This window comes from Ovis canadensis, chromosome 13 (assembly GCF_042477335.2).
Source record: "Ovis canadensis isolate MfBH-ARS-UI-01 breed Bighorn chromosome 13, ARS-UI_OviCan_v2, whole genome shotgun sequence".
Taxonomy (NCBI): domain Eukaryota; kingdom Metazoa; phylum Chordata; class Mammalia; order Artiodactyla; family Bovidae; genus Ovis; species Ovis canadensis.
Window position 1 is genome coordinate 48,705,747 of NC_091257.1, and position 24,406 is coordinate 48,730,152.

Consider the following 24,406-nt stretch of genomic DNA (forward strand, 5'->3'; position numbering starts at 1 on the left):
TTCAGTATTCAGAAAAATGTGAAAGAATTAAAGCTGGCTGTGCCTCATGGGGCTTCCCAGGTGGCGCTAGCAGTAAAGAACCTGCCTGCCAAGCAGGAGTCCTAAGAGCCGCAGGCTTGATCCCTGGGCTGGGAGACCCCCTAGAGGGAGGCACGTGGAGCCGCTCCAGTATCGCCTAGAAAATCTCATGGACAGTGGAGCCTGATGGGCTACAGCCCATGGGGTTGCAAACAATTGGACATGACTGAGAAACTAACACACTCCCTCAAAAAAGACACAAATGTCATATTAAAAACTCAAAATATTCAAAATAATTTTTCCTGGTTACTATTTTCAGTTAAATACTGATTATCAGCAGCTGATTAATTTTATAAGTAATTGTTAATATTAAATACTAAAAATAATTCTATAAATAAGTTTAAGGTATAAATAAAAATAAATATTTCAGTATTCACCATACAGGTTTGTTGTTGTTTTTTTTTTTAAGAAAAAAACATTACCCTTACCTCTTGCATTTACTATGTCCCTCCCCAAAGCAATGTTATTCACTCATCTCCAATTTTATATTTATCATTCCCTTTAGAGTTGTACTGTAATTGTATCCTTGAACAGCATATTACTTCACATATTCTTGACTTTTATATAAACGGAACCATGCTATATCTTCTATGATTTGTTTTGTACCAACAGTACATTCTTCAGATGATCTGAACTATTGAGCACAGCTATAACTCACTCATTTTTAGCATTCCATTGTCTGAATATATCACTATGCATCCTACTGTGAATTTAAGGGTTTTGTTGTTATTGTTATCAACAGCGCTGTATGGGCAATTATACACGTCACCTAACATGTCAAGTGGAGAGGTTTCCCAAGGACACACTCAGGAATGGAGACACTGCCTCATAGCGTATGTGCATCTTCGTTTAATAACACCAGTTTTTTCCTAGTGGCTGTACCAATTAACATTACCACCATTACTTTCTAAGTGTTCCAGCTGCTCCATACTTACATGAACAGAAGTACCATTTGCCTTTTAATTTTTGAGAATCTAGGAGGAATTAAATGCCTTCTTGTGGTTTTAACATGTGATTCCTTAATTACTCAGGGGCTTCTCTGGTAGCTCAGAGGGAAAAGTGTTTGCTTGCAATGTGTGAGACCTGGGTTCAATCCCTGGGTTGAAAAGATCCCCTGGAGAAGGAAATGGCAACCCACTCCAGCATTCTTGCCTGGAGAATCCCATGGATGGAGGAGCCTGGTAGGCTACAGTCCACAGGGTCGCAAAGAGTCACACACATCTGAGTGACTTCACTTTCTTTCCCTGATTACTCATGAAGTTGAATATCTTATAATATGCTTATTGGTCAAATGACTTTATTCTTTTATGAATGAAATGACATTTAAGTCCTCTGCCCAGTTTTCTATTGAGCTCTTTATTTCGCTGTGTGGCAGACTTTTTATGTGCTGAGAACTAATCCCTATGCTCTTTACATATCTATGTAGTGAAAAAATTATTAATTTTGATGTAGTCATGCTTGCCCATCTTTTGCTCTATTTATGCATTTTTACCTTATTTATTCAGTCCTTAAAATATCCTACTCTATTACCTTTGGAAAGTGGTATGGTTTTACCTTAACTATGCCTTTATCTTACCTACAGGTTTAGATCTACAATCAAGTCTAACTGATTTCTTTAACTATTACGAGGTGATGCTCCAACTCAACTTTTCTCCACTTAATTAACCAACCACCCCAAATACCGGGTCATCCAACAATACCAGTGCTGTTACTGATCAGGCTTCCTTTATGAATATCTTACTATTATTCCTTGAATAGTTTGTATCAATAGAATTTGCTAGTAACCTGTGTGTAGCTGGTATTTTTGTGAGCATATTTTTCCTTTATGTTTTAAGACCATTCAATCTTTTATGCCTTCTTGAGCTAATCAATACAAGCTATATTTTTCTAGGAATGTGTCCACTGATGTAACTTCCATCTACAGGAGCATAAAGATGGCCATTCCTGAAACACCACTGGAACACTCTTCTTCACTCCAGAACCATACTATCTTGTGACTTCTCTTCCCTTTAGCCCTGCCAGTAGTTTTCAATCTTGTTAGAAATAACAGGTTCTTAGTTGCATTGTTTCCTCTAATTTACTTTTGGTTTCAATTTAATTAACTTATATTTCCTTTTTACACTACTTGAAGGAGCATTCTTTTATTCTTCTAATTCTTAACAATTCAGTTATTTTTTTCAGCATATAGTCCTGTAACATAAACATTAAAGTCTACAAATTTCCATAAACTATCACTTTAGCTATATCACATAAGCCCCGATATACAGTATTTTATTACTGTTAAATTATAAATATTTTCTAACATTCTTTATGAGTTTTTCTTTGGCCCAAGAGTTATTTGCAAATAATACACCTGAATTCCCACCTTTGGAAGGAATGATGCTAAAGCTGAAGCTCCAGTACTTTGGCCACCTCATGCGAAGAGTTGACTCATTGGAAAAGACCCTGATGCTGGGAGGGATTGGGGGCAGGAGGAGAAGGGGACGACGGAGGATGGGATGGCTGGATGGCATCAGTGACTCGATGGACCCAAGTCTGAGTGAACTCAGGGAGTTGGTGATGGACAGAGAAGCCTGGCGTGCTGCGATTCATGGGGTCGCAAAGAGTCGGACAAGACTGAGCGACTGAACTGAACTGACAGGGAAATTATGTTATCATTATTGTTATATAAATTATGTGTTTGTAGTTAATGGCATTGTAAACAGAGACTGCAGTATGATGTCAATACACAGGAATTTGTTAAAAACCGGCTGTATTTGACCAGGAGTACTGTCAGTTTTATTATATGTTCCCCATGCGCTTTAAAAGAATTTTTTAAAGACATCTGACAGGCAATGTTCTATAAATGGCCGGGACAGCAAGTTTGTAAATGCTGTTATTAAAATCTTCTATATTTTTGTTGATTTTCTCTGCTCATTTCAACATTTATAAGCAGAGAAATTATTATAAGCTTATTAAAAATTAATACTAAGCTCTAGTAAGGGAAACCTTTAAATAACTCACAATGCTGATGGATTTTTTCCTGTGGTCCTATTTTTTGCTTAATATATTTAGAAAGCATATTATCAGGTGCATGGCAGTTTTAAATTACCATTCCTTTTATCATTTTTTTTTTTATCATTATTTGGTGACCCTCACTCTCTAGGATAGTTTTTCCCCCCAAAGTAAACTTTACACAATATTCATATGGCAACATAACACAGCTTTTCTTTAGTAACTATTGTCAGGCATATCTTATTTTTATCCTTTTTAAATTTTTTATAACTTTTTAAAAGGCATGTTTCTTTGAAAGAGCACATAACTAGATTTTCCTATTTTATCCAATCTGACAATGAGTTTCTGTTAACAAGAGCATTTTTCCAATTTACATGCATTTCATTTCTAATATATTTACATTTATATTACTACTACCTTATTTGTGCTTTCTACTTTATTCCCATTTCTTGTCTTTTTTAAAAAATTGAGTATATTTTCTAATTCTATTTCCCTATTCTACTAGTTTGGAAGAAATACATACTACTTCCAGATTTTTATTCCTTATCTCAGAAGTTTTAACATGAGTACACAACTTACCAAAGTCTACAGCTTATCAATAATATTACCCTCCTGCCAAGTTTACAGTGTTGCTCTGTCTTCCTTATTTACCATTTCATCTCCTGGGCTCTCTCGCCTTACATCTCAGACTTTCCATCTGCGGCCGCCTTCCTTACCCTTGGTGATCAGAAACTCAAGAGAACATGATGGTGGCAGTATGACCGTGACTTGTTAACTGACTGCTGACTCAACCCAGTGCACCAAGGACAGACGGCAACCTGGGCTCTGCATGACTCAGGTGACCAAGAACAAGTGGGGTGAGTGTGGTCACGAAATCTGCCAACAGCTAGTACCTTGCTTCCTTCCCCCGATGCGTCACTGTCCAAGAACAGACTGTCCAAGTCCGCCTTCCTGCCTTGAACTGTTTTTGTAGCACAGTAAAACTCCATACTCATCTACTGTGGAAAAAAGAGGAGGATGAGCCTTGTCCAGAAAAGCAACTTCACATGGTAAAGCCACGATTACAGAGCATTTTACAACAGTTAAGTTTACTACTGTCACACACAGTAAGGTAAACATATACAAAAGGTACAAATGAGTATCATGAAGATGAACTTAGTTAAGCTTTAAAAGTTTCTACTACAAATACAGTTTATAGCATATGGAGCACAAAAGCCCCTTAATTAACACAAAATTAGATCCAATGTGATATATTTAGAAAACATATACAGATAAGAGGAGAAGGGAATGGCTACCCACTCCAGCACTCTTGCCTGGAGAATCCCATGGACAGAGGAGCCTGGCAGGCTACAGTCCATGGGGTTGCAAGAGTCAGACATGACTTAGCAATTAAACCACCACCACCATACAGATAAGACGATATTTTTTACATAAGAATTACTCAGTGATTGAAACACGATGAAGTGTGCTTTCTCAGCACCTGGTCTAAATACAAGCACTAATCTATCCTTTAACATGCAGTGTGATTTCCCAAAAGAGCTTGAATTTTTTTTTCTGTTTGTTTATTAAGAGAAACACACACCAATCCTACAGCTATTATGAACCAGAAACATTCCCTTAAACAAACTTTTATTTTATTTGGAATCTGTAAGTTTCATACATGCCTAGTTATTTTAATGTAGACAGTAAGAGTCAGCTCATTTATCAGCCTTCTTTAATATTAACAAGCAGGTAGTGGATCCTGCCAGCCCAAAGAATGGCAAGCACCATTACCTTATTTTATTAATTATCTACAGTAGAGAACTGATCACAAAGTACATATAACAGATTCACAAGATGGAGTTCTACACAGAACCATTAATAAGTGCCAGAAATAATCTAGAAAACTGCCCAGTAATAATAAATGCAGAGGATTTTACATCTTCAGAGAATCATAATTAACAGCAGCAAAACCATCTTATTCCTTAAGACTGTAAGTCCACAACACATTTGCATGGGTTGTGATTTACTGATTTGAAAAAGGAAAAAAAAATATATATATATATATATACATAAAATTCCTCACAATAGTGCAGAGCTCAGAAACAACCAACTTCTTACAGATTTGAGCAATCTACTCCAACCAAGGCCACTTCTGCTTCCAGTGAAGTAAGTCTTTTATTCAGAGATGAGGAAGTGGCAGTGGTGACCGTCACAACGGCAGCCGCACAATCAGAGCAGTTACTGTGTGACTGTTAGCAATGCAGCGCCCAAGCAAAAACTCGGGAAAACAGGGAAAATATGCTTTCACTTTTATAGCTTTTCCCACTTTTAATAAAGCAGCATATATGTTCTTCAGTGTTTAATCATTTAACATCTAATACATAAAGAAAACTGGATGATAGATTACATAATCACCTCACCCTCTTCCTTAAGACCTTTGGCAATTCCTCATCATCATTGCATCCAAGATAAAATCCAATCACAGTAAAACACAGCTTTATTTTTTTCATTTGCTTCCAATCTAATTCTCCAGCCTCATCTTTAGCCATTCCTCCACTTGCCCTACAGAGTTCAACCAAACGTGACTTGTAAGCCCCTAACCCTAACCCTAACCCTGGGTATGTGTGTGTGTGATGTACTTGCATACAATTCCCTGTTTGGAATATTGCTCTCTACATTTTTACTAAGATAACCCAGACACATCCTGTAAGACACAGCCATCCCCTCTGTGCATGTGGGTCAGAGTATCACATCAGTTATACATCAAACTATATTCTAAAGGCTGGTTTTCCTATATTTCTTCCATAGTACACTGTAAGCTCTTCAGGGCTACATACTGTATCCTTCATCCTCAGGGTTTCACTGCCTTTCACACAGAGATCCATCATGCTCATTCTACAGATGAACAAACTTGACCCAAATAAATTATTTTCCCAATTTCATAGGCTGAGTAGCAGTAGATTTAATATTAGCATCTAAGACTTCTATCTTTCAGTTCAAAGCTCTTTCTATACATGCACCTAAGGATACCAGAACAGAAGGAATTATGCATTAGTATCTATAAAGTTCAAGCCAGATACAAAGCTAAGTGGACTATAAAAAAGTGAGAGCTTTACAAACAAAAAATAAGATAAAAGTTAGTTACAATGGATTTTCAAGAAATAGGGACAGGTGATAAAAATAGAAAAATTAGTTAGAAAAATACTATCTTAAAAATAAGAACCACATAGGAGTTAATCCAGTGACATATAGGCTTTTTAGGACATGAAAAAGATAAATAATAAACAAACATTATCTTAATCAACTTCAATGAGGGATAAAGTATGTAGCAAAAAAAAAACAAGATCAAGCATCTTTGCCAAAGTAATGGGTATAATGGGGCTTCTCAGGTGGCTCAGTGGTAAAGAAGCCACCTGCAATGCAGGAGACAAAAGTATAATGTCTGGGTCAGGAAGATCCCCTGGAGGAGGAAATGACAACCCACTCCAGTATTCTTACCTGGAGAATCCCAAGGACAGAGGAGCCTGGTGGGCTTCAGTGCATAAGGTTGTAAAGAGCTGGACACAATTTGGGGATCAAACAACAACAACAAAGGGTATAATGATCATTTATGTTAAGAGGAAAGCAGCTTTATTTGGTATATGTTACCTTTTATGGGAAAAACGTTTTAGGAAGCAAGATTTTAACTTAAATAAAAAACCACCAGTCTCAAGAGAAATGACCTTAAAAAAGCTCACATTGAGAAGTAAACATAATATTAACCAACTCAGATCTATATGCTTTAAAATATTTAAATATTACAAAACACAGAAAATTTGAAAATAGTCTTTGAAGTTACCCTAGGGGCAGAGGGGAGCAGGGCAAGACAACTTCTCCAAGGGTTAGCCTTGACTCCACAAGCACTGATTGCCTACCATAGGCAGGTTCACTGAGAGGCACGAAAGGGCAGGGTCCAGGAAGACGGAATCTAACTGGAGTCAAACCCCAGTTCTACTGTTTATTAGACCTACAAAAAGGGTCTGACCTTAACAGGATCACTGAGAATCAAATGAGCTCTTAATAGTAAATGTGACACCCTCAGAATAGCACCTGCCCTGTGGAGAACAGTGTAAACACCGCAGGTGCTGAACCTGGCCAGTCACCACCACCTTGAGACCACCCCTGGCATACCAGGGCAGGGAAGAAAAGGAAACCAGCACAACAATGTACAGCAATTTTCCTCCAATTAAAAAAAAATGAAGAAAGATCAAGAAAACCAGGGTCAGGTAGGGAGGATGACACAGAAACTCCGTGACACAGCAGAACAAGCACAATAATACAAGTATAAACCTGGCCCACAACTGTAACAGAAGAGAAGACAGCCACCTTCCTCTGACAAACGGGAAGGGGACCAGTGAAAGCATTTTAGTGGGAGAAACATCTGAGATGCACTCCTGTCATTTCACAATGTAACAAAACCCAGGGGATCATGGGGAAAAAAGTGTGTACCAGGTAGAGGGAACAAAAGGACCTCGGAAGGCACGGAGCAAAAGCCAGGAGTCTGGAGGCGGGAGGGGCTGCCAGAAAGAGGGAGAAATAGCAGGCAGGACCATAAACCAGGGCCTGGGATGCCTCTGGAAGGACCTTGGTTTTGCCCAGTAAGTTAGTAAAGATCCCAGGAAGGGGTTTAACTAGGGTAATGATTGAATGAGACTTCTTTTCTCACAGATAGTTTCGGCAGCAACCTGCGTGGCAGACCAGAGGAAGGAGCAACAACCAGCTAGTTTAAGACTGGAAGTGCTAAACTCACCACCACCACGCAGGAATGCAAGAGTGCACAGAGAACACTCACAGGCAGCTCAAGTCTGGTTACCCTCTTTCAGGATCTTTCTAGAAAACGTTAGCCTTGAGTATCTCTGTGAAATGAAAATGTGTCAAGGACAGAAAAATTTGAAAACTGACTGGACACAATGAAATGGCTCTCTGTTTAAAAAAAAAAATGTATAAAACCAGGAAAGCAGGATTTGTGTTTCTCTACAATCAAGAAAGAACTTCAGTTCTTTAGTTAGGTTCTGAAAAACATTCTTAAAAATCTCAAGTAGAAATTCTTATGCTGAAATTTTGATGAGTAAGATCTAGTTTTTGTCTCCTGCAAACTACTCAAGGCTATCTACATTTGCAGATGAAAATCAAAACAAGATTCAGACAAAAGTTAACCCGAAATGGACCATAGACACAAATGTTAAAGCTATAAACTTAAAAAATAAGGAGAAAAATTTCCTCAACTGGGCAAAGATTTCCTAGAATACAAAAAGCACAAAGCCTAAAAGAATAAAATTATAAACTGTACTTCATCAAATGTGGGATAAGCCACAGAAAGGGAGAAAATATTTCACATATCTAAATCCAACAAAGATCTTGGATCCAGAATATACAGAGAACTCTTATAACTCAATAATAAAAAGGCAAGGAACCCAATTAAAAGTAGATAAATGGTTAGAAGACATATTTCAGAAAACAAAATATCAAAATGGCCAATAAGTACATCAGAAGATACTCAAACGTCATTAGTTTGCAGTTAAATCCAAATTAAAACCAAAGTACACCTCTACATACCTACTGGAATAGCCTAATCTAAAACATGGACAAACGTCTGCAAGGATTGGAACAACCAGAACTATCATTCTTTGCAAAAGATGAAACGGTACAAGCACACGAGAAACTAGTTTGGCAGTTTCTTGCCAAGTTAAACATGCACTTACTACATGAGCCAGCAATTCTACCCAAAAGAAATATAAGCATATAACATAAAAACTGGATGTGAATGCTCATAGCTGCTTTGTTCTACAGCAAAGAACCAGAAAACAACCCAAATGCAGGCATAACTCGTTCTACTGTTTGACTTTACAGTACTTCAAAGTCACTGCATTAAAAAAAAAAAAAACTGAAGGTTTGAGGCAACCGTGTGTTATCAAATGATGGCTAGCATGCTTCCGCACTTATTTTAATTTAGGTATGTGTAGCTTTTTAAGACATAATGCTGCTTACTGAACACTTAGAGCACAGGACAGTGAGACCTGCATGTGACACTTTCAGGCGACACTCATTTTACTGTGGTGATCTGGAACAAAACCTGCAGGATCTTCAAGGTCTGCCTGTGGTAAGCCCATTGCAAATGAACAGAAAATCAATTCTACCACACAAGGGAAGACTGCTCAGCAAGACAAAAGGGATGGACTACTGATACATGCTATAACACAATGAAAAGCTGTGCTGAGCGAAAGCAGGCAGACAGCACACACTGTATGATTCTGCTCATATAAAACTCTAGGATGGTCAATCTCATCTCTAATGATCAAAACCGGATTGCCAGTGGCTTGGGCCAGAGGCAGCGATGACTGACAGAGACGAGGTACAAGGGAACTTTTGGAGATGCGGGAAACATTCCGTATCTTGATTCTGTTGTTGGTTACACAGGTAACCACAGGTATGTTGAAACTCATCAGAATGTACATGCATACTACTGTACATAAGTTAAACCTCAATAAAACTTCATAACATGCACAAAAATCAGAGTCACATTTTAACTTTTATCTTAGGATTGCCTTGATCTATAACCACAAGGACACACTATGTTTTAGGAAGACATACAACTGTCTTCTTCCGTATTATTTTCAAACTAAATGAATGAAACCATGAAAAGTTGTGGATGCCACATTCCTTATGCTATTCAATTATGGCATATGAAGCTTAGCTTCCTTGGGATTAGGCTGTTTTAGGCAGCAGAATAACAAGTTCAGGTCAATACTATATATGAGGTAATACGGTGAGGTCTCTTGCAATAAAATGTCCTTTAAAAAGAGTCCAAGGCAGCCTTTCTAAAGCTAAATGACATACCCAGATACCCGTAAGATGAAGCTTCAGGTTATGTTGCTGTTCTACTGACTTAACAGTCAGCCATGTTGTTAAGACCAAAACAATTAAGCAATGCTTAAGGTTAAAGCTATAGAAACAAAAAACAAATTTTATAAATAAATAAAAATAAATATAAATAATAAAACAATATCCTTTTAGATGGCACTTATTACTGTATTAGTTAAAGTTAATTATGGACAAGAGAATAAGAAATTGTCAGTTGAGTCAAGATGCATTTAAAGCAAATAATCTTAATAATATAAATAAAAATTTAAACAAAATTTATTGAATGCTTAAAACATGTATTAAGCTCAGGGCTTCATACATCTTATTCAACCTAAGGTAAACTCTAAGGTTACCATCCCCATTTTACATATGGGGGAATTTAAGCACATGGAGACTAAGAAACTTAATTTTCTTAGTCAAGGCAACTCAGGTAATATATTATAGGATCAACCCAAATCCTTAACTACTGTTTGCTCCCCTTCAGAAAGAAACACCATATTCAAAAAGTGAACTACAGTCTTACCAAAGACCTAAATATGAAAGGTAAAACTACAAAACTATTAGAAGAAAATCTAAGAAAATATCTTTGTAACTTATGGATTAGAAAGGACATCATATGACCCACAAAGTAAAAAACGTGATGGATTTAAGTATATTACAATTTGGGATCCCCATACCATAGTCAACATCAACAGGTGACTGGGATTACTATCTCAAACACACAAGGAATTTCAGGAAATCAACAAGTGGAAACTCAACCAAAAAGAAGGCAAAGAACATGAATAAGTCAGACCTGGAAAGGGAAACTTAGATGGCCACCAAGGACGCGAAGAAACAATCAACCTGCCTATGAAACAGAGAAATGTGTTTTACACTTTATACAAAGCAATTACAATAATCTACTTAACAACTGTTAAATTAACCAAATATAGATGCTGTACAATACCAAAAGCTGACAAAAATGCAAGAAAATGGGAATTATCTAACACTGGTGAAGGGAAAAAACTGGTGTAGCCACTTCAGAAATAATCTGGCAGAACTTGGTGATATTTAATACGTGACTAACTTATAACTCAGCAATACGATGCCTGGATATATGTTCGCGGGCGATGCCTGGATATATGTTCCCAGAGAAACTCTTTCACAGCCATTAGCAACAGATAGAAAGATGCTTTTTACAGAATTATTTGTACCCAAGAGTTGGAGTCAATATGGGTCACCATTATTAGGGGAACTGATTAAGTAATCGTTAAGTGCTGAAGCAAACCATGAAATACCACACAGCTACAAGCAATGAAAGACATGTACTTACAATAACATGAACAGATCTCAAACAACACTAAGTGAAGGAAACATACAGCAAAATATCAGTTATACGGATACAAAACAAAGAACTAGATAATTTTACAAGGAAACAGCCAAGAACATACATAAAACACATTAGATGAGTACAAGCGAGAGTTGGGAAGGAGAGAGTGAATAGAAGCTGAGGCAGGGAATGAAGAGGGACAATGACAATCCAAGTAATAGGAATATGCCTCTAAGCAACACGATACCAACTCTGCACCTGCAATGTTTTAGATGAAGTCAGCACACCAACTGTCAAATTTGATGGATTTATGGGAAGAGATTACAAATCCATTTTTATGAGACAACTGAGTATTCCACAAGATACCTTTGGTTTTTCCTATGATAAATCTGAGAATTCAAGACTTCTACTTCTTCCTTGTTATCTTCATAGGTGAAATGGTCCAATTAAGGCATATCAAGCTACTCGCCTGAGAAACTGGAACCAAGTCCAAGCAAACTAGTAACAGAATTTTGCAAAGTTCTTTTTCCTCTTTGAATCTGTTTACTTATCTGAAAAAAATAGATTTGGATAATTCTCCCAAATCCCTCCAGCTCCAAGATTTCATTTAATTACTATCTGTTCACATTAAATTATTTTCTCTCTGCTCCAACAATTTCCTCCCCCAATTAAAAAAAAAAAAGAGTATCAAAAGAGATTTAGAAAAAGATGTAGCAATAGGAGTGAACAGCAACTTAGTTTTTTAGGATAGAAACTAGAAAACATTAGAGATACCGTGATGTTCAAAGAGCCTTTTCCCATATCTAAGGTAGAGTAAGGTTAACTGGAACCCAGGCTCAGACATTTTATTTCATGAAGGATTTTAGGTATTCCACCCATTACCACTGCCCCTTCTTAAAACATATGTTAAAGTCTCTCATGGAGTTTCTACTTGAAGGTTCTAAATTTCAGCTTTACTGTATCAGTTTTCAGATAAAAACTGATGATTCCCTAAAGGTCCGTTCCATATTAAACATGTTAAGATTCCAAAAGAATGATGAATTTTTAAAATCAACAAACTGGTCACATTCTGGGCACTTAACAACAACAACAAATAAAACAAGCGTTCAATTATATCTGTGGATTGAATGGATATAAGGCCTTAAAAATAAGAGAAATTAGACTATACTGTAGCTTGGTAACCACGAATAGTAACTGAGGTATCTGAAGAATAGTGATGTCACATTTTACAAAAAGAAAATTAAAATCAATATTTTAAATATTTTAAAATTTAGAATATACCTGAAATTAGAATATACCTAAAATTCTGAAACTGGAACATATTAAAAGAGAAAAGGGATGTCTTGCAATATTTTTAGAATAAATATGAGAAACTGACATCACTCCCATATTTATCTTCATCCACACTGAAGTTTAAATACGGATGGGGAAGGGGCGGGGGAAGGGGAGTGGGAATTAAGAGGTCACGAAACATCTGTTCCTAATAATTCCAGCACAGATACAGTTGTTCCTGCAGGTCCCCCAGGCCACCACGCTACGAGGTCTTCCACCAACAACTAAAGTGTAGACTCCAAAGCCTGCACATCAAGTCTCAGATATCCACAGAGTTGACTATAGGACAAACATGTACGTGGACAATTAACTGCATTCTCTGTGTCTACAGGGGACCTCTAGTAAACACCAAGAAAATGTTTGAAGAAATAAACGAGAGGAAAATAACTTCTTAGAGAAGGAATAAAGAATCTAATAACGTTTCATAGCTGTTAACACAAGCATGGACTTGAATACTTTTTTTAGCTGATACTTTTGGAACCTTTCAATTTATCTACACCCCAGTGATATTCTCCAAAGTATGTTTTAACAAAATCAATGAAGTGGGTTGTAAACATTAATTTTCTTCTCTGAACACAATCTACTAGAGGGCCTCTTACTGCCATACTTTCAAGACACCCAGTTTCAGATTAACCAGCAGCATAAACCACCCTCATCATGCACACAACAGACTTAAAAACTTTATTTGGTAAAACCAATGCCCCAAGAATGCTTCCTTTACAGCTATCATTCTTCAAGCACTGTTCCACAGGGATGTTTGTCAAAGGGACAAACTTCCAATTATAACACGAAGAAATTCGGGGAACTGATGGCTGGTTAACAGTACTGTACACTGTACTTGAAAGTTGCTTTGAGAGTAGAGGTTGAATGTTCTCATCATGACAACAACAAACTGGTAATTATGTGAGGTGAAGGATGTGTTAACTAACCTTACTGTGGTAAACACGCTGCAATACATATGTGTATCAAATTATCACATTGTACACCTTAAACTTTCACAGTGTTATGCGTCTATTATATCTCAGTAAAGCTGGAAAAAATAAGAAAAAAGCCACTGTCTCATCCAAAGGAAAGATGATTTCCTATAGCAAAGCTTGTACAGTAGGTCACATTTCATTTTAACCAAGGTTGCTGCAAAACTTTTCCTACTCTGTGTATATCCATTTATTTTCCACTTTTAATACACCTATTTTAGCTATTATTTAGCTAGCTATATGCACAACATAGTCTTTCAAAAAGTATTTTCATTTTATATATTCATTTTTAATATATTGCATTTTATTTCTTAACTAAGGCACTTTAATTTTAAAAATTTACATTTTATGTCAATAATGAACTTTAATTTTATTTAGCTTATAGGTCTGTTGGAAATGAAGAGACATTTCTCCCCATAAATTATCGATCATACTGCAAGGATTGTGGTGGTAGTGATGGTTTAGTCACTAAGTCAGGTCCCACTCTTGCGGCCCCATGGACCACAGCCCACCAGGCTCCCCTATCCATGGAATTTCCAAGGTAGGAACACTGGAGTGAGTTGCTATTTCCTTCCCCTTTTTCACGCCTGAATACTACTATCATTTCATCAAGTCCTCTAACCTCTCACTGCACTTTTGCACATTAACGCATATCTTCTTCCAAAATCTGTGTGATTTTTCTTTACCTCTTCTGTAATTCATGACAAGTAGTCAAGTGTAGCTAGTAATATAATTCCACATGATACTGCATCTGTGTTTACATCTGGCTCTAATCACATGCTTAGAAGTGATTTATACAAGGGAAAGCAAAAAAAGAGAAGAAAATAACACAACCAGGAGCAATAATTATGCTGTTATTTTAAATGTATCATTTCCAATTTGATAGAACTTTCTTACCATATGCTTCAAAGCTATCCAAATTGCAAACACAGGGTATGGCATTTTAAAAAATACTGTCTATAAGAAAGAAAAGTACAAACCAAATATTCCATATGTTTTTATATCAGAGTCATCTTAACAAATGCTTGATGCTTCCAATTTATAAGATATTTTAAGTTTTATTCCACGCTATAACTGTACATGTCATGGCTTAGTGGTGAAATTCCTTAGTTCATTAAAAAAAATAATAATAAGTAAACCAACACTATTCACTATTGAGCTCTAGGAATTGGTAGAACACCAATCTCAAGAACTATATCAGGAAATGTGAAACTATACACACAAAAACACACTCTTGAAGAACTATGACACCCTAAAGTGAGAAATTCACACAAGTTTTCCTGATAATTCAGGTAATTCCTACCTGAATTCCTACAATTCAAGATAAAGAGTATTACAATTGCATTATGGTAATGGTGTTGGTGCATTAATGGAGAAACCATTAAAAACAATTAAGGAAATAAATATTCATGACATTTGACCTAAGTAGGAATTCCAAAAGTTTACAGTTACATTAACATAATTATACAGACACAGGCCAAAAAGATATAAATACACTGAATCTTGTGCAATATAAGTTATATCAATTTACATTTATTGAAAAGAATTCTTTGAATACAAGCATACTAATTAATAAGCTGCAGAGATTTTTAAATGAATTTAAAACTTCAAAACAAATGTACACTCCTTAATTTTCAGCTGATCAATTTAAAATTTATATACTACCTGATTCTGAATCTTAACTAGAAGGGGCGGGAAAGACAAAATCTAAAAATCACTAACATCTGAGTAACCGCTGTTTAATACCTTCTTCAGAAGTTGTCTGCCAACCCATGCATAGTTTAAGTCTACATAAATTATGAAAAAATAATTACACAGTATCACCAATTTCAAATTTTCTTACTATATCCAACCATTTACATGTTAACGTCTAAAAGTATATATTCCCAGAGATCTTACTATGAATGAAAAAGGGAGTTAAAAAAATAGTAATTATGTAAAATAAATATGGACAAATCATTACATATTCTTCTCCAAACCTACCAACATAAAACTTTCTTTAAAGAAGCAGTAATACAACTGGTCTAAAGCAAGACTAAATTGATAGCAACCTCAATTTCAAGATTCAAAAAGATCAAATTTATAAAACTATCCAAGCTAAAACAATCCTACTTCTTTCCAGTCCTGGCAGCCTAGAAAATGCTATGCCTAATTTACCTAGGGCTAGTTTTAAATAACAGTTAAGACCCAGAATTACATTGAAGGTCCCTATCAAAGCAGAGGTCCCAAATCAACAGGAGATAAGACAGGTTTATGGTAATACTAAAGCAATAATCATTTTTGTTAGCATCCTCTACTGGTGGTTTCCAAAGACAGCAAGCAGAAATGCAAATGACAGAAGATATGTACCTGCTAGTCCATCCAGGGTGAATTAATCAGTGTGTAGTCATTAGTGACTAGAGTAGGTTTCTCAAGGGAAAAAAAAAAAAAAAAGTAACCACAAAGAGGAGAAGTGGAAAATGAGAAGACAGATTTTGAAAATACAGCAAACAAAGCATTACATTATAAATGGTAAAAAAAAAAAATTTAAGCCATTCTAATGCCACTCCTTTAGAGACGACTAACATCATTACCATAAAGTTACTACATAAGGTTGATGCTTTCTCAAACCTTGCTCAACTGGTTTACCCCTGTCAAATCACATTACTTGATACTCCCATTAGTATCCTACTCTGCAGATATATTCCAGAGAAGAAATTAAAATATTTTACTGGAGGCTGAGCAGAAAATCTGCATGCCTTATTTCAAAATGAACAAAAAATTATTTACATATAAATTACAGCATAAAGTACCTCCATGACTATCTCCCACTGTATACATCACATCATTTATTCCTTCATTAAAAAGATTTAAGAGTTAACATTTTTTCCAAGCGATTCTCTCCAGTAACAACTGCAACTTACATATGATTGCGTTGCTAAGAAATCCTAACCAGCACCTATCCTGAGGTTTCACAACACAATGGCGTGTAACTTCATTTTTAATTTGCAAATCAGGAGGCTTAATCAAATAGCGTGGCTGTAATAATCAGCAATGGATGAAATGAATCTGAGAACAAAAAGAAATACAAGGACGGAGCCAAAAGTGATGAAAATGGAAGATACCTGTAGTAGCACACTGCTATCTGAAACACCTTTTGTTTTCTGAGAGTAATCCTCACTGCAGACAAGACGTTTTGTGCTAAACATCCCCAAATCTGTTTTTCTAATATTAAACACAAAGGAAAAACACTGACAGCAAGCACGGTAAATAAATCCCTCCCTTGAGAATGAAAGCAGCAGACAGGAGCGGGCTGACATACATGCAGGAGGAAAACTAAACCCCATCTTTTTTCTACCTGCACAAGTTGCCATTTGCTGCAGCGATCCAACAGCTCTCTTTCCTGTTGATTTCAAGTACCTTTCAGGATCGCTTTTTCCCCTTAAGTCATCTGTTGATATGCCTGATGGGTGTAATAGTCACATCCCAGGATCTTTAGAAGAAAAATCCATCCTTTCCTGCTCAGGTAAACATGTTTACAGCAGCTGCACAGACGCTGGGTGGTTCAGACTCACATGTCACACACATGTCGTCAGCAACAAGAAAAGCCCCTTTCTCTGGCGATGAACATTTTAAATAAGGTAAAACGCGAACAGCCCTTTCCAGACCAACTTACCTTTCATAAAGCCACATCAGCAACAGCAGCAACAGCTCAATATAGCACACACACTGTTTGACGCTAAAACAGGAAATTAAAATTGCAATAGCCTGTGCTCCGCTCCTGGCCGTAACAAGTCATCTCTCCACAACGAGGACGCCAAATATTAGTTATCGATCATCACTTAACAGACGTCTTTAAAATGCAAATGTGTATTTGGATAACTAAGACCGTTCACGAAAGCGGCGGTTTCAATGTCGGCTAGAATAAATTAAAATTATGTTTACATCTTGAAACCGCCTAAAAACCTCCGTATCTGCTTCTAGACAGGAAATCCCACACAAAATCTAAAATTGCCAGGAAAGGTTACAAAACCTCGCGTTTCGCATCCCGCAGGGGAGGGAGAAAGGGAGCCCGGGCCTGGGGGTGGGGCGAGCGCCGGAGAGTTTTGACTTAAACCCGTATTTCCTCATTTTCTGGAGGATACGGAGATCCCGTTCCAGGCGCATTTATTTCCCTACTCTCAGAAACTCGTTTTAAAAATAACGCAGGAACCCATACGAGCCCCTCGGTCCGCTAGATCCGTGCAATTCCTTATATAGACTCGGCCGCAGCCAGCGGCAGGGCCGTAGCCGCCCATTATTCTCCAAACAGGTACCGGGCGGGCGGGGGCCGCGCTCCGGCCTCGGCCCTGTCGCCGCAGGAACTGTCCAGACAATACCCACCAGCAGACGGTCGCCGCGGAGCCGGCGGGCGGGCGGGCGCAGCATCGCCCCCCAGATAAGCAGAAATGCAACCAACTTCCACCGTCTCTCCCCACCGCAAAGGGCGACTGTGCAACCCAACACATGTTCGGGGCTCGCTCGCTCGCTCTCCGGTTATTATTGTTATTTTTCTAAACTCTCACGCCAGGCAGATGGGGGGTGTGTGTGTGTGCGCGCGCCCCTCCCCGCGCAGCATCAGCACTCATTAGTAAACCCGGCGGCCGCCGCCGCCGCCGGGCGGGCAGCGGCGACCCGCGTCCGTCGGTCCGGCCGCCCCCCTCCCCCACACTCCTTCCACCCGAGACCCCGAGCGCCGTCCAAGCTCCCTCCGCCGGTTTCACGCCCCGCGCGTCCGGCCCAGGTAACAACTTCCCCAAACCGAAAGAGAACAAGGGAGGCGCACGCTCGGCAGCCCATCCCCGCGCAGAGGAGGCGTCCTCCCGGGCGGGGGGACCTGTCTGCGGTTCCTCCCGGTCCCGAGACCAGGTAACAACTCTGCCAACCCGCCGCCGCCGCCGCCCCCCCTACACACCCCACGGCTCCCACGGCCGCGGCTCCGCGCCCGCCCCGCCCGCCGGCTCCCCGCGGGACGCGGACCGCGCTCGGGGCGCTTAAGGGACCGGCACCCCACCCCGAGGACCGTGAAGCCCCGTCCCGCGCCGAGCGCGCCTCGCCGGCCGCTCCCAACTTTACCGCCACCGGCCTGGCCCGTCCGCCCGCCGCGCGCTCCGCGCACACGCGCGCACGGACGACACGCAGCCCGCGGCCGCCGCGTCCCGCCGCCGCGCGCCCGCAGCCCGGCCCGCCCGCCTGGCCAAGCCGCGGGGCCCGAGCCACCGCGCCGGCGGGGCCGCGGCGCGCGGAAGCCACTCTGCACCGGCAAGCGCCGGGCACAAGTTAGTTCCTCGGCTCCGGGGCCTCGGCGCCGCGGGGACGAACCGCCGAGGAAGCCGAGGAGGCGGGGAGGGGGGCGCCGAGGGGGCACAAGAGTGGGGAAAAAGTGCGGAAAGAAGCAACAGCCGCTCCCCCCCCCGAGCCCAGAAAAGTGGGCGCCGCGTCCCGGCCGCCCGCCCGCCCGCGCCGGGGATGCGGCGGCGGCAGCGGCGGCTAACGGTCCAGCGAGGCGGCAGGGGCGGCGGGAGCCGCTAGGCGGAGAGACCAGGTAAGAGACATAACGGTTCAGGGAGAGCGGGCGGCCGCGGCGCGGCTCCGGCGGCGGCGGCCCGGAGGGGGGCAGAGAGCACTACTTTCTACTTTCCCACTCCACTTGGCCCGTCCCTGCCCGGCCGCCCCCAGCCCAGCTCGCCCCCCTCGCCCTCGGGGGCGCACCGGCCGCCCGGCTCCCCCTGACTCCGCCGCTCCCCGGTCCCCTCCGCCACTCACCGTTATTGCGCCGCGGGTTCGCCTGCTTTCTGCGCTTACACCTGGGGCCATCCGCCATGATCCTCTCGCTTGTGTCTAAATGCTCGAGTCACCTCCTCCCCCTCCCTCCCTCCCCCTTTCCCCCCCCCGCCCCTCCGCCTCCACCCCTCCCCCCTCCCCACCGCACCTGGTTTACGACACTCGCGGCTTTACGACATCACCTTCCTTACACCTAGAGCCACTCGCTCTACGGCCGGAACCTTGTTGCTAGGGAGAGGACGGTTTGCGGCAGACGGGGGAGCAGCTGAGTTTGCATGGAGGGGCGAGGAAAAAGTTTCCTCCAGGTGTCGCGGGCGGGGGTGGCGGGGTGGGGGCGCGGGGGAACCATGTGGACGTGGTCCGAAGGGCGACTGGCCGTCGGAGCCGAGAAAGGTAAAATAGGAGCCCTGAACTGGCCACACCCGCTGCGGCCGCCAGGGGCACGTTCGGGTCTAGCTGATTCTCGCCGTTATCCCGTGCCCTCGGAGCCGCCCCCGGAGTGGCGGGATCGACCTGTCTTCCTTCGGCCTTACGGGGGGCGGGGTGGAGGGGGTGGCGGTTCACGCAACCCCGGCCGCCCGGGGATGCCTCGCAATCGAGGGGCGGGCAGGCGGGTCTGGCGGGCGGCTGGTTCGGGACACGCGGCGCCCCGAGACTCCCTGCCCCTCCTCGGACGCACGGTTCCCTCCCCCCGCCCCCGAGCAAACCGGGGGTGGGAAGTGACTTCAACGAGGTAGAAGTTCAGCTGGACCGAAAGAGGGGCGAGAAGTTCCGCTTGCGAGCCACCTCGGCGGTGAAGCGGAATGAGTAATCCCCACGCCGGCCTGTCTCACTTCCTTCTGCGCGATGGGCGCTCACCTGCTGTCACCTCGGCCGCCCCCGCCCCCAGGCCGCGCCCTCCTCCCTGCGGCCACGTCCGCCCTGCGGCCCCCCGCCCCCAAGTACATCGGCCAGATCCGAGGCCCCCAGACTTAAGAGTTAAGGTGTTAACAGGCCACAATTTAGTATCTGGGAGAGCAGCGGTCGCTGTGCAGAAACTTATGGCGTGAAACGAGGGCTGGCAGGTGTGGTCTTGGCAGGTGATGGATGGCGATCTTATCTCGAACTGTGTACAACTTCAGGGATTTCTGAAAGACCACGTAGATACCAGCACAAATACCAAGAAGGTCACGTCTTGAGTATTCAGTAGAGACTTTGCTCTCCCCTCCTCCCCGTCTTCAAACGAGGAAATATCTTTGGGACCAACTTGAGGGAATACAGCTGAGCTGCGTTTCGAATAATAAAGAGTTATAAATGAACATTGTAAGAGATGATAAAGAAGTTGAGAAGACTGAAACGTCACAAAGTATTAGAAGTCACAGTTAACCTACCACAGTGCTGTCAAAGTAGGTCCTCAACAAATTTATGCCTATGATTTTTGCCATGCCGACGGCAGGACTTTTTTATTATGTTAATTTTTTGAACACCGTCCAGGCTTTTGGAAGATTCATTAATAATCTCTCCAAACCTTTCATCTGAAATAAATTTACAGCTGAAGTCTAGTAATTTAAAATTAGAAAGTTTAATCCTGAATATAGATGAAAATTTTCTCTCCCACGTTTGCTTTGGCATTTTGATAAGTGGATGTGTTATTTATTGGTGCATGAAAGGGGACTGTAACTGTTCTTTGCTGTGCATTATGTCTGTGTGTCTGGTCTCTTCCTCAGTACCAAAGCTAGAATCATCACTGAATGATCAGCTTAAGTACAGGCAGTCCTGATCTCCTCAATCCCATGTTCACCAAACTTGTGCATGTGAGAACCAGAACGAGGCTCATGCATTGCTTGGTTCAAGCGGTAATTTTTCCCTACCCTCCCAAAAGCTGTGTTCTTCAGTTGCAGGCTTCTGAATCAGCTTCTTTATCCTTTGCTGACATCCCTGCCCCACCTCTCAACACACACACACATATCCCTGCCCTGCCTCTCAACATACACACACACACATCCCTGCCCCACCTCTCAACACACACAATCACACATCCCTGCCCCACCTCTCAACACACACAATCACACATCCCTGCCCCCACCTCTCAACACACACACCATCTCCCTTCCCCTCCTCTCAACACACACACACACATCCCTGCCCCTCCTCTCAACACACACACACCCCCTTACACCCTTTTTACAGCTACCCAGCCAGAAAGTGGAAAAAAGTACTAACTCAAGCACACATTTCACTTAGTCTTAATCTTAGGAAGTATCACACCTTTTTCTGAAGTAACCTGTCCTGATCTGCAACCCCATGGACTGTAGCCTGCCAAGCTCCTCTTTCCATGGGATTATCCTGGCAAGAATCCTGGAGTGGATTGCCATTTACTCTTCCAGGGGATCTTCCTGACCCAGGGATCGAACCTGTGTCTCGTGCATTGGCAGGCAGATTGTTTACCAGTAAGCTACCTGGGAAGCCCCTTCTGTATTCATCCTCACCCTGAAATCAGATACAAAGTGAAGGAATAAACCAAGTAGGAGTTAAACCGTCTTTGGTGGTTACTGGTTTACTTAGTTTGGGCCAGACTATTCAGCTCCTTGCAGACAGATACCTTTTTTCCACCTTTTGCTTGCTTCATTTCTGTGCCCTCAGTACCTAGCAGGGTACCTAGTCACATAGCAAATACTTGATAAGTAATTTTTTTTTAAGTTAGTACTGTTGACCTTTTATGGATCTGTTCTTGGCTATAAACTAAGGGTGGTTAATCGCCTTCATCACATTAATTCTTAGGGGCTGTTGAAATTATGGGTGTGAAAGCCATTTACTGTCATTTATATCCTGCCTTATTTTGAGAATTATTGCTCTAGATTTTAGATTCTCCACAGCCATTTTCCCCCAAAATGATTAATCCTGCTCACTTCTGTTTTTAAATATGTGCAGGAAATACTGATATACCAAATTTTCTAATACAAAATTTCAATTTTTTTAAAAAATCCTGTAGTAATGGGTTAGTGGAGGACAAAGGATCCTGGCATGCTACCATCTGTGGTATCACACAGAGTCAGACATGACTTAGCAACTGAACAATAACAACAGTTAGATTGTAAACATAATATATGTTTAAATGCACTTTATTTACTATGATGTTCCCAAAATTATTGAACTCTAAGCTGAAAAGAAAGCAGGCAAATCTCAGAGTAGATTGCTGCTTTAAACCTGATGCGTATGTGATGGTTGCTTCTTATCTCTTAAATATAACTGAAGAATTGGGAAAAAAATCTTGTGAAGAACTTTAGAAAAGGAATTTTTAAATGTTTTAAGATTTGGGTTTGTTTAGTCAATTATACTTCAAAATTTAGGTTTCCTTAAACAAAATGGGGATACTAGTTAGAGTTTAACATGTGCCCTGTACTGTTGGTTTTTAGTATTTGTGGTGTCATTATACAATGTATATTCAGTGTGTACTCCTAATTTTAATGTCACTGAAATGTTAACACTGCTTCTGGAGAGCACTGGGATTGCACATGCTGAAGGAGAGGTATTCTGCTAAAAATGAATTACTGTAATCTTTTCTAAATTTACAGGGAAAATGTAAATCGGTGGAATATTTTCAATATTGAGTTTTTTCTATAAATTTTTCATAAATCCTTTGCACCTGCTATTCGCATTCCATGTAAGATTCATGTATACAGTAGGATAAAATTTGACATAGTTAAGTTTAAGCTGTGCATATTTCATGGTGTTCCGCTTGGAGCACATGGTTTCTGCATAGCTCACTTTATGAACACGTTCAAGAAGCAGAATATTCTATGTGTGCATCTTCTGTTGCTCAGTTGTGTCTGACTCTCTGCGACCCCATGGACTGTAGCCCGCCAGGCTCCTCTGTCCATGGGATTTCCCAGGCAAGAATACTGGAGTGTGTTGCCATTTCCTCCTCCAGGATAATATTCTGTAATCTTTGTCAAAATAAGAAATCAGTTATTTTCATTTAAAGATAATATATCTATTTCATAAAACAGGTTGACTACATTAACTTGTAATTTTAAAAAAATCTTAAAGTCTTTAAAAGAATCCATTTGAGACATGTTATCCATCAAAGGAAAGACTGTAGAAGCCCTGCAGAGAGGTGCTGTCAGCCTGTGGCTCAGTAGTGACCCTGGATGTGTGGTTCACGGGGAGTCAGAGAGGGCAACTCTGCGTCACCGCGTCTGGAAGTAAACATGGCTACCATGTGATGCAGAACCAACTGCTGGCCTAAGGACCCACACACGCTTTTCTAATGAAGCCTCCCAGGAGGCAGTAGTAGGGACAGGTGTCCTCAAACCTCCATGTGATTTTATTATATATTGCATCATGAAACAGATTTTCTCTCTCTGGAGAATAAGGCTCCTATTTTTCATGTAAATTTCTGAAATCTTAACCCCTGGGGTTTCTTATTTGGAGGACAGTTTTTCAGAAACATTTCTAATGGATGTTAAGTATAAATAAATGCAGACAGAATTGTTTTAAGGCAGTTAATGAACATCCAAAAAGTAGTTTCTATAAAAATCACAATACTTAAAACGATTGCTTTCAAAGGCTGCCTCTACAGAAGATAGGTCATAGTTTCTATTATTGAAATCCTTTATGAACATGAATAGCATTTTTTTCATACACTTAACAACTATAGGTAGGTAATTTGTACTAGAGATGGGGAAGCAACGTGCATGTTTAGGATTTGATGGAATTTTAAGAATCTTGTGGTATCAGAGGTCTGATATCAGGTTTCTACTGCTGTTTTTTCCCTTTTGTCTCAATGTATTTCTTTTCTCTGGCATCTTGGCTTATTTTTTGCAGCTGACTGGTTCTGCTACAGAGTATTGCTATTTCTTTGACCTACAGTCCTGGCCTTCTGTATTCCACAGACCTTCAGTTATAATCACTGCCTCTGTTCCATCCTTTCAGTATACATATTAAGAATATTTGCAGCCAGTAACAGATTTTAGATGTCCCATCATTGTGTTACGCTCACATGGAACAGTTGGCGGTTAGAAACACTGTGTTCACATAGATCCACAGCTTTAAG

At 40.9% G+C, this 24,406-nt stretch overlaps 1 protein-coding gene across 12 annotated transcripts in view; it reads right to left on the reverse strand.

Annotated features, from left to right (window-relative positions):
* ZEB1 (zinc finger E-box binding homeobox 1) overlaps positions 1-19,867 on the reverse strand; it is a 201,742-nt gene extending 181,875 nt beyond the window's left edge. For 2 of the 12 annotated variants that reach the window (XM_069547661.1, XM_069547660.1), the window contains exon 1: positions 19,354-19,430. Coding sequence is in view for 6 of the 12 variants with exons in the window: in XM_069547649.1 (XP_069403750.1) it covers positions 19,354-19,411 (58 nt within the window). In the remaining 6 variants the exon portion in view is untranslated. The other 10 variants (XM_069547657.1, XM_069547649.1, XM_069547651.1 and 7 more) reach the window with 10 other exon arrangements.
* Positions 19,868-24,406: the final 4,539 nt, after the last annotated feature.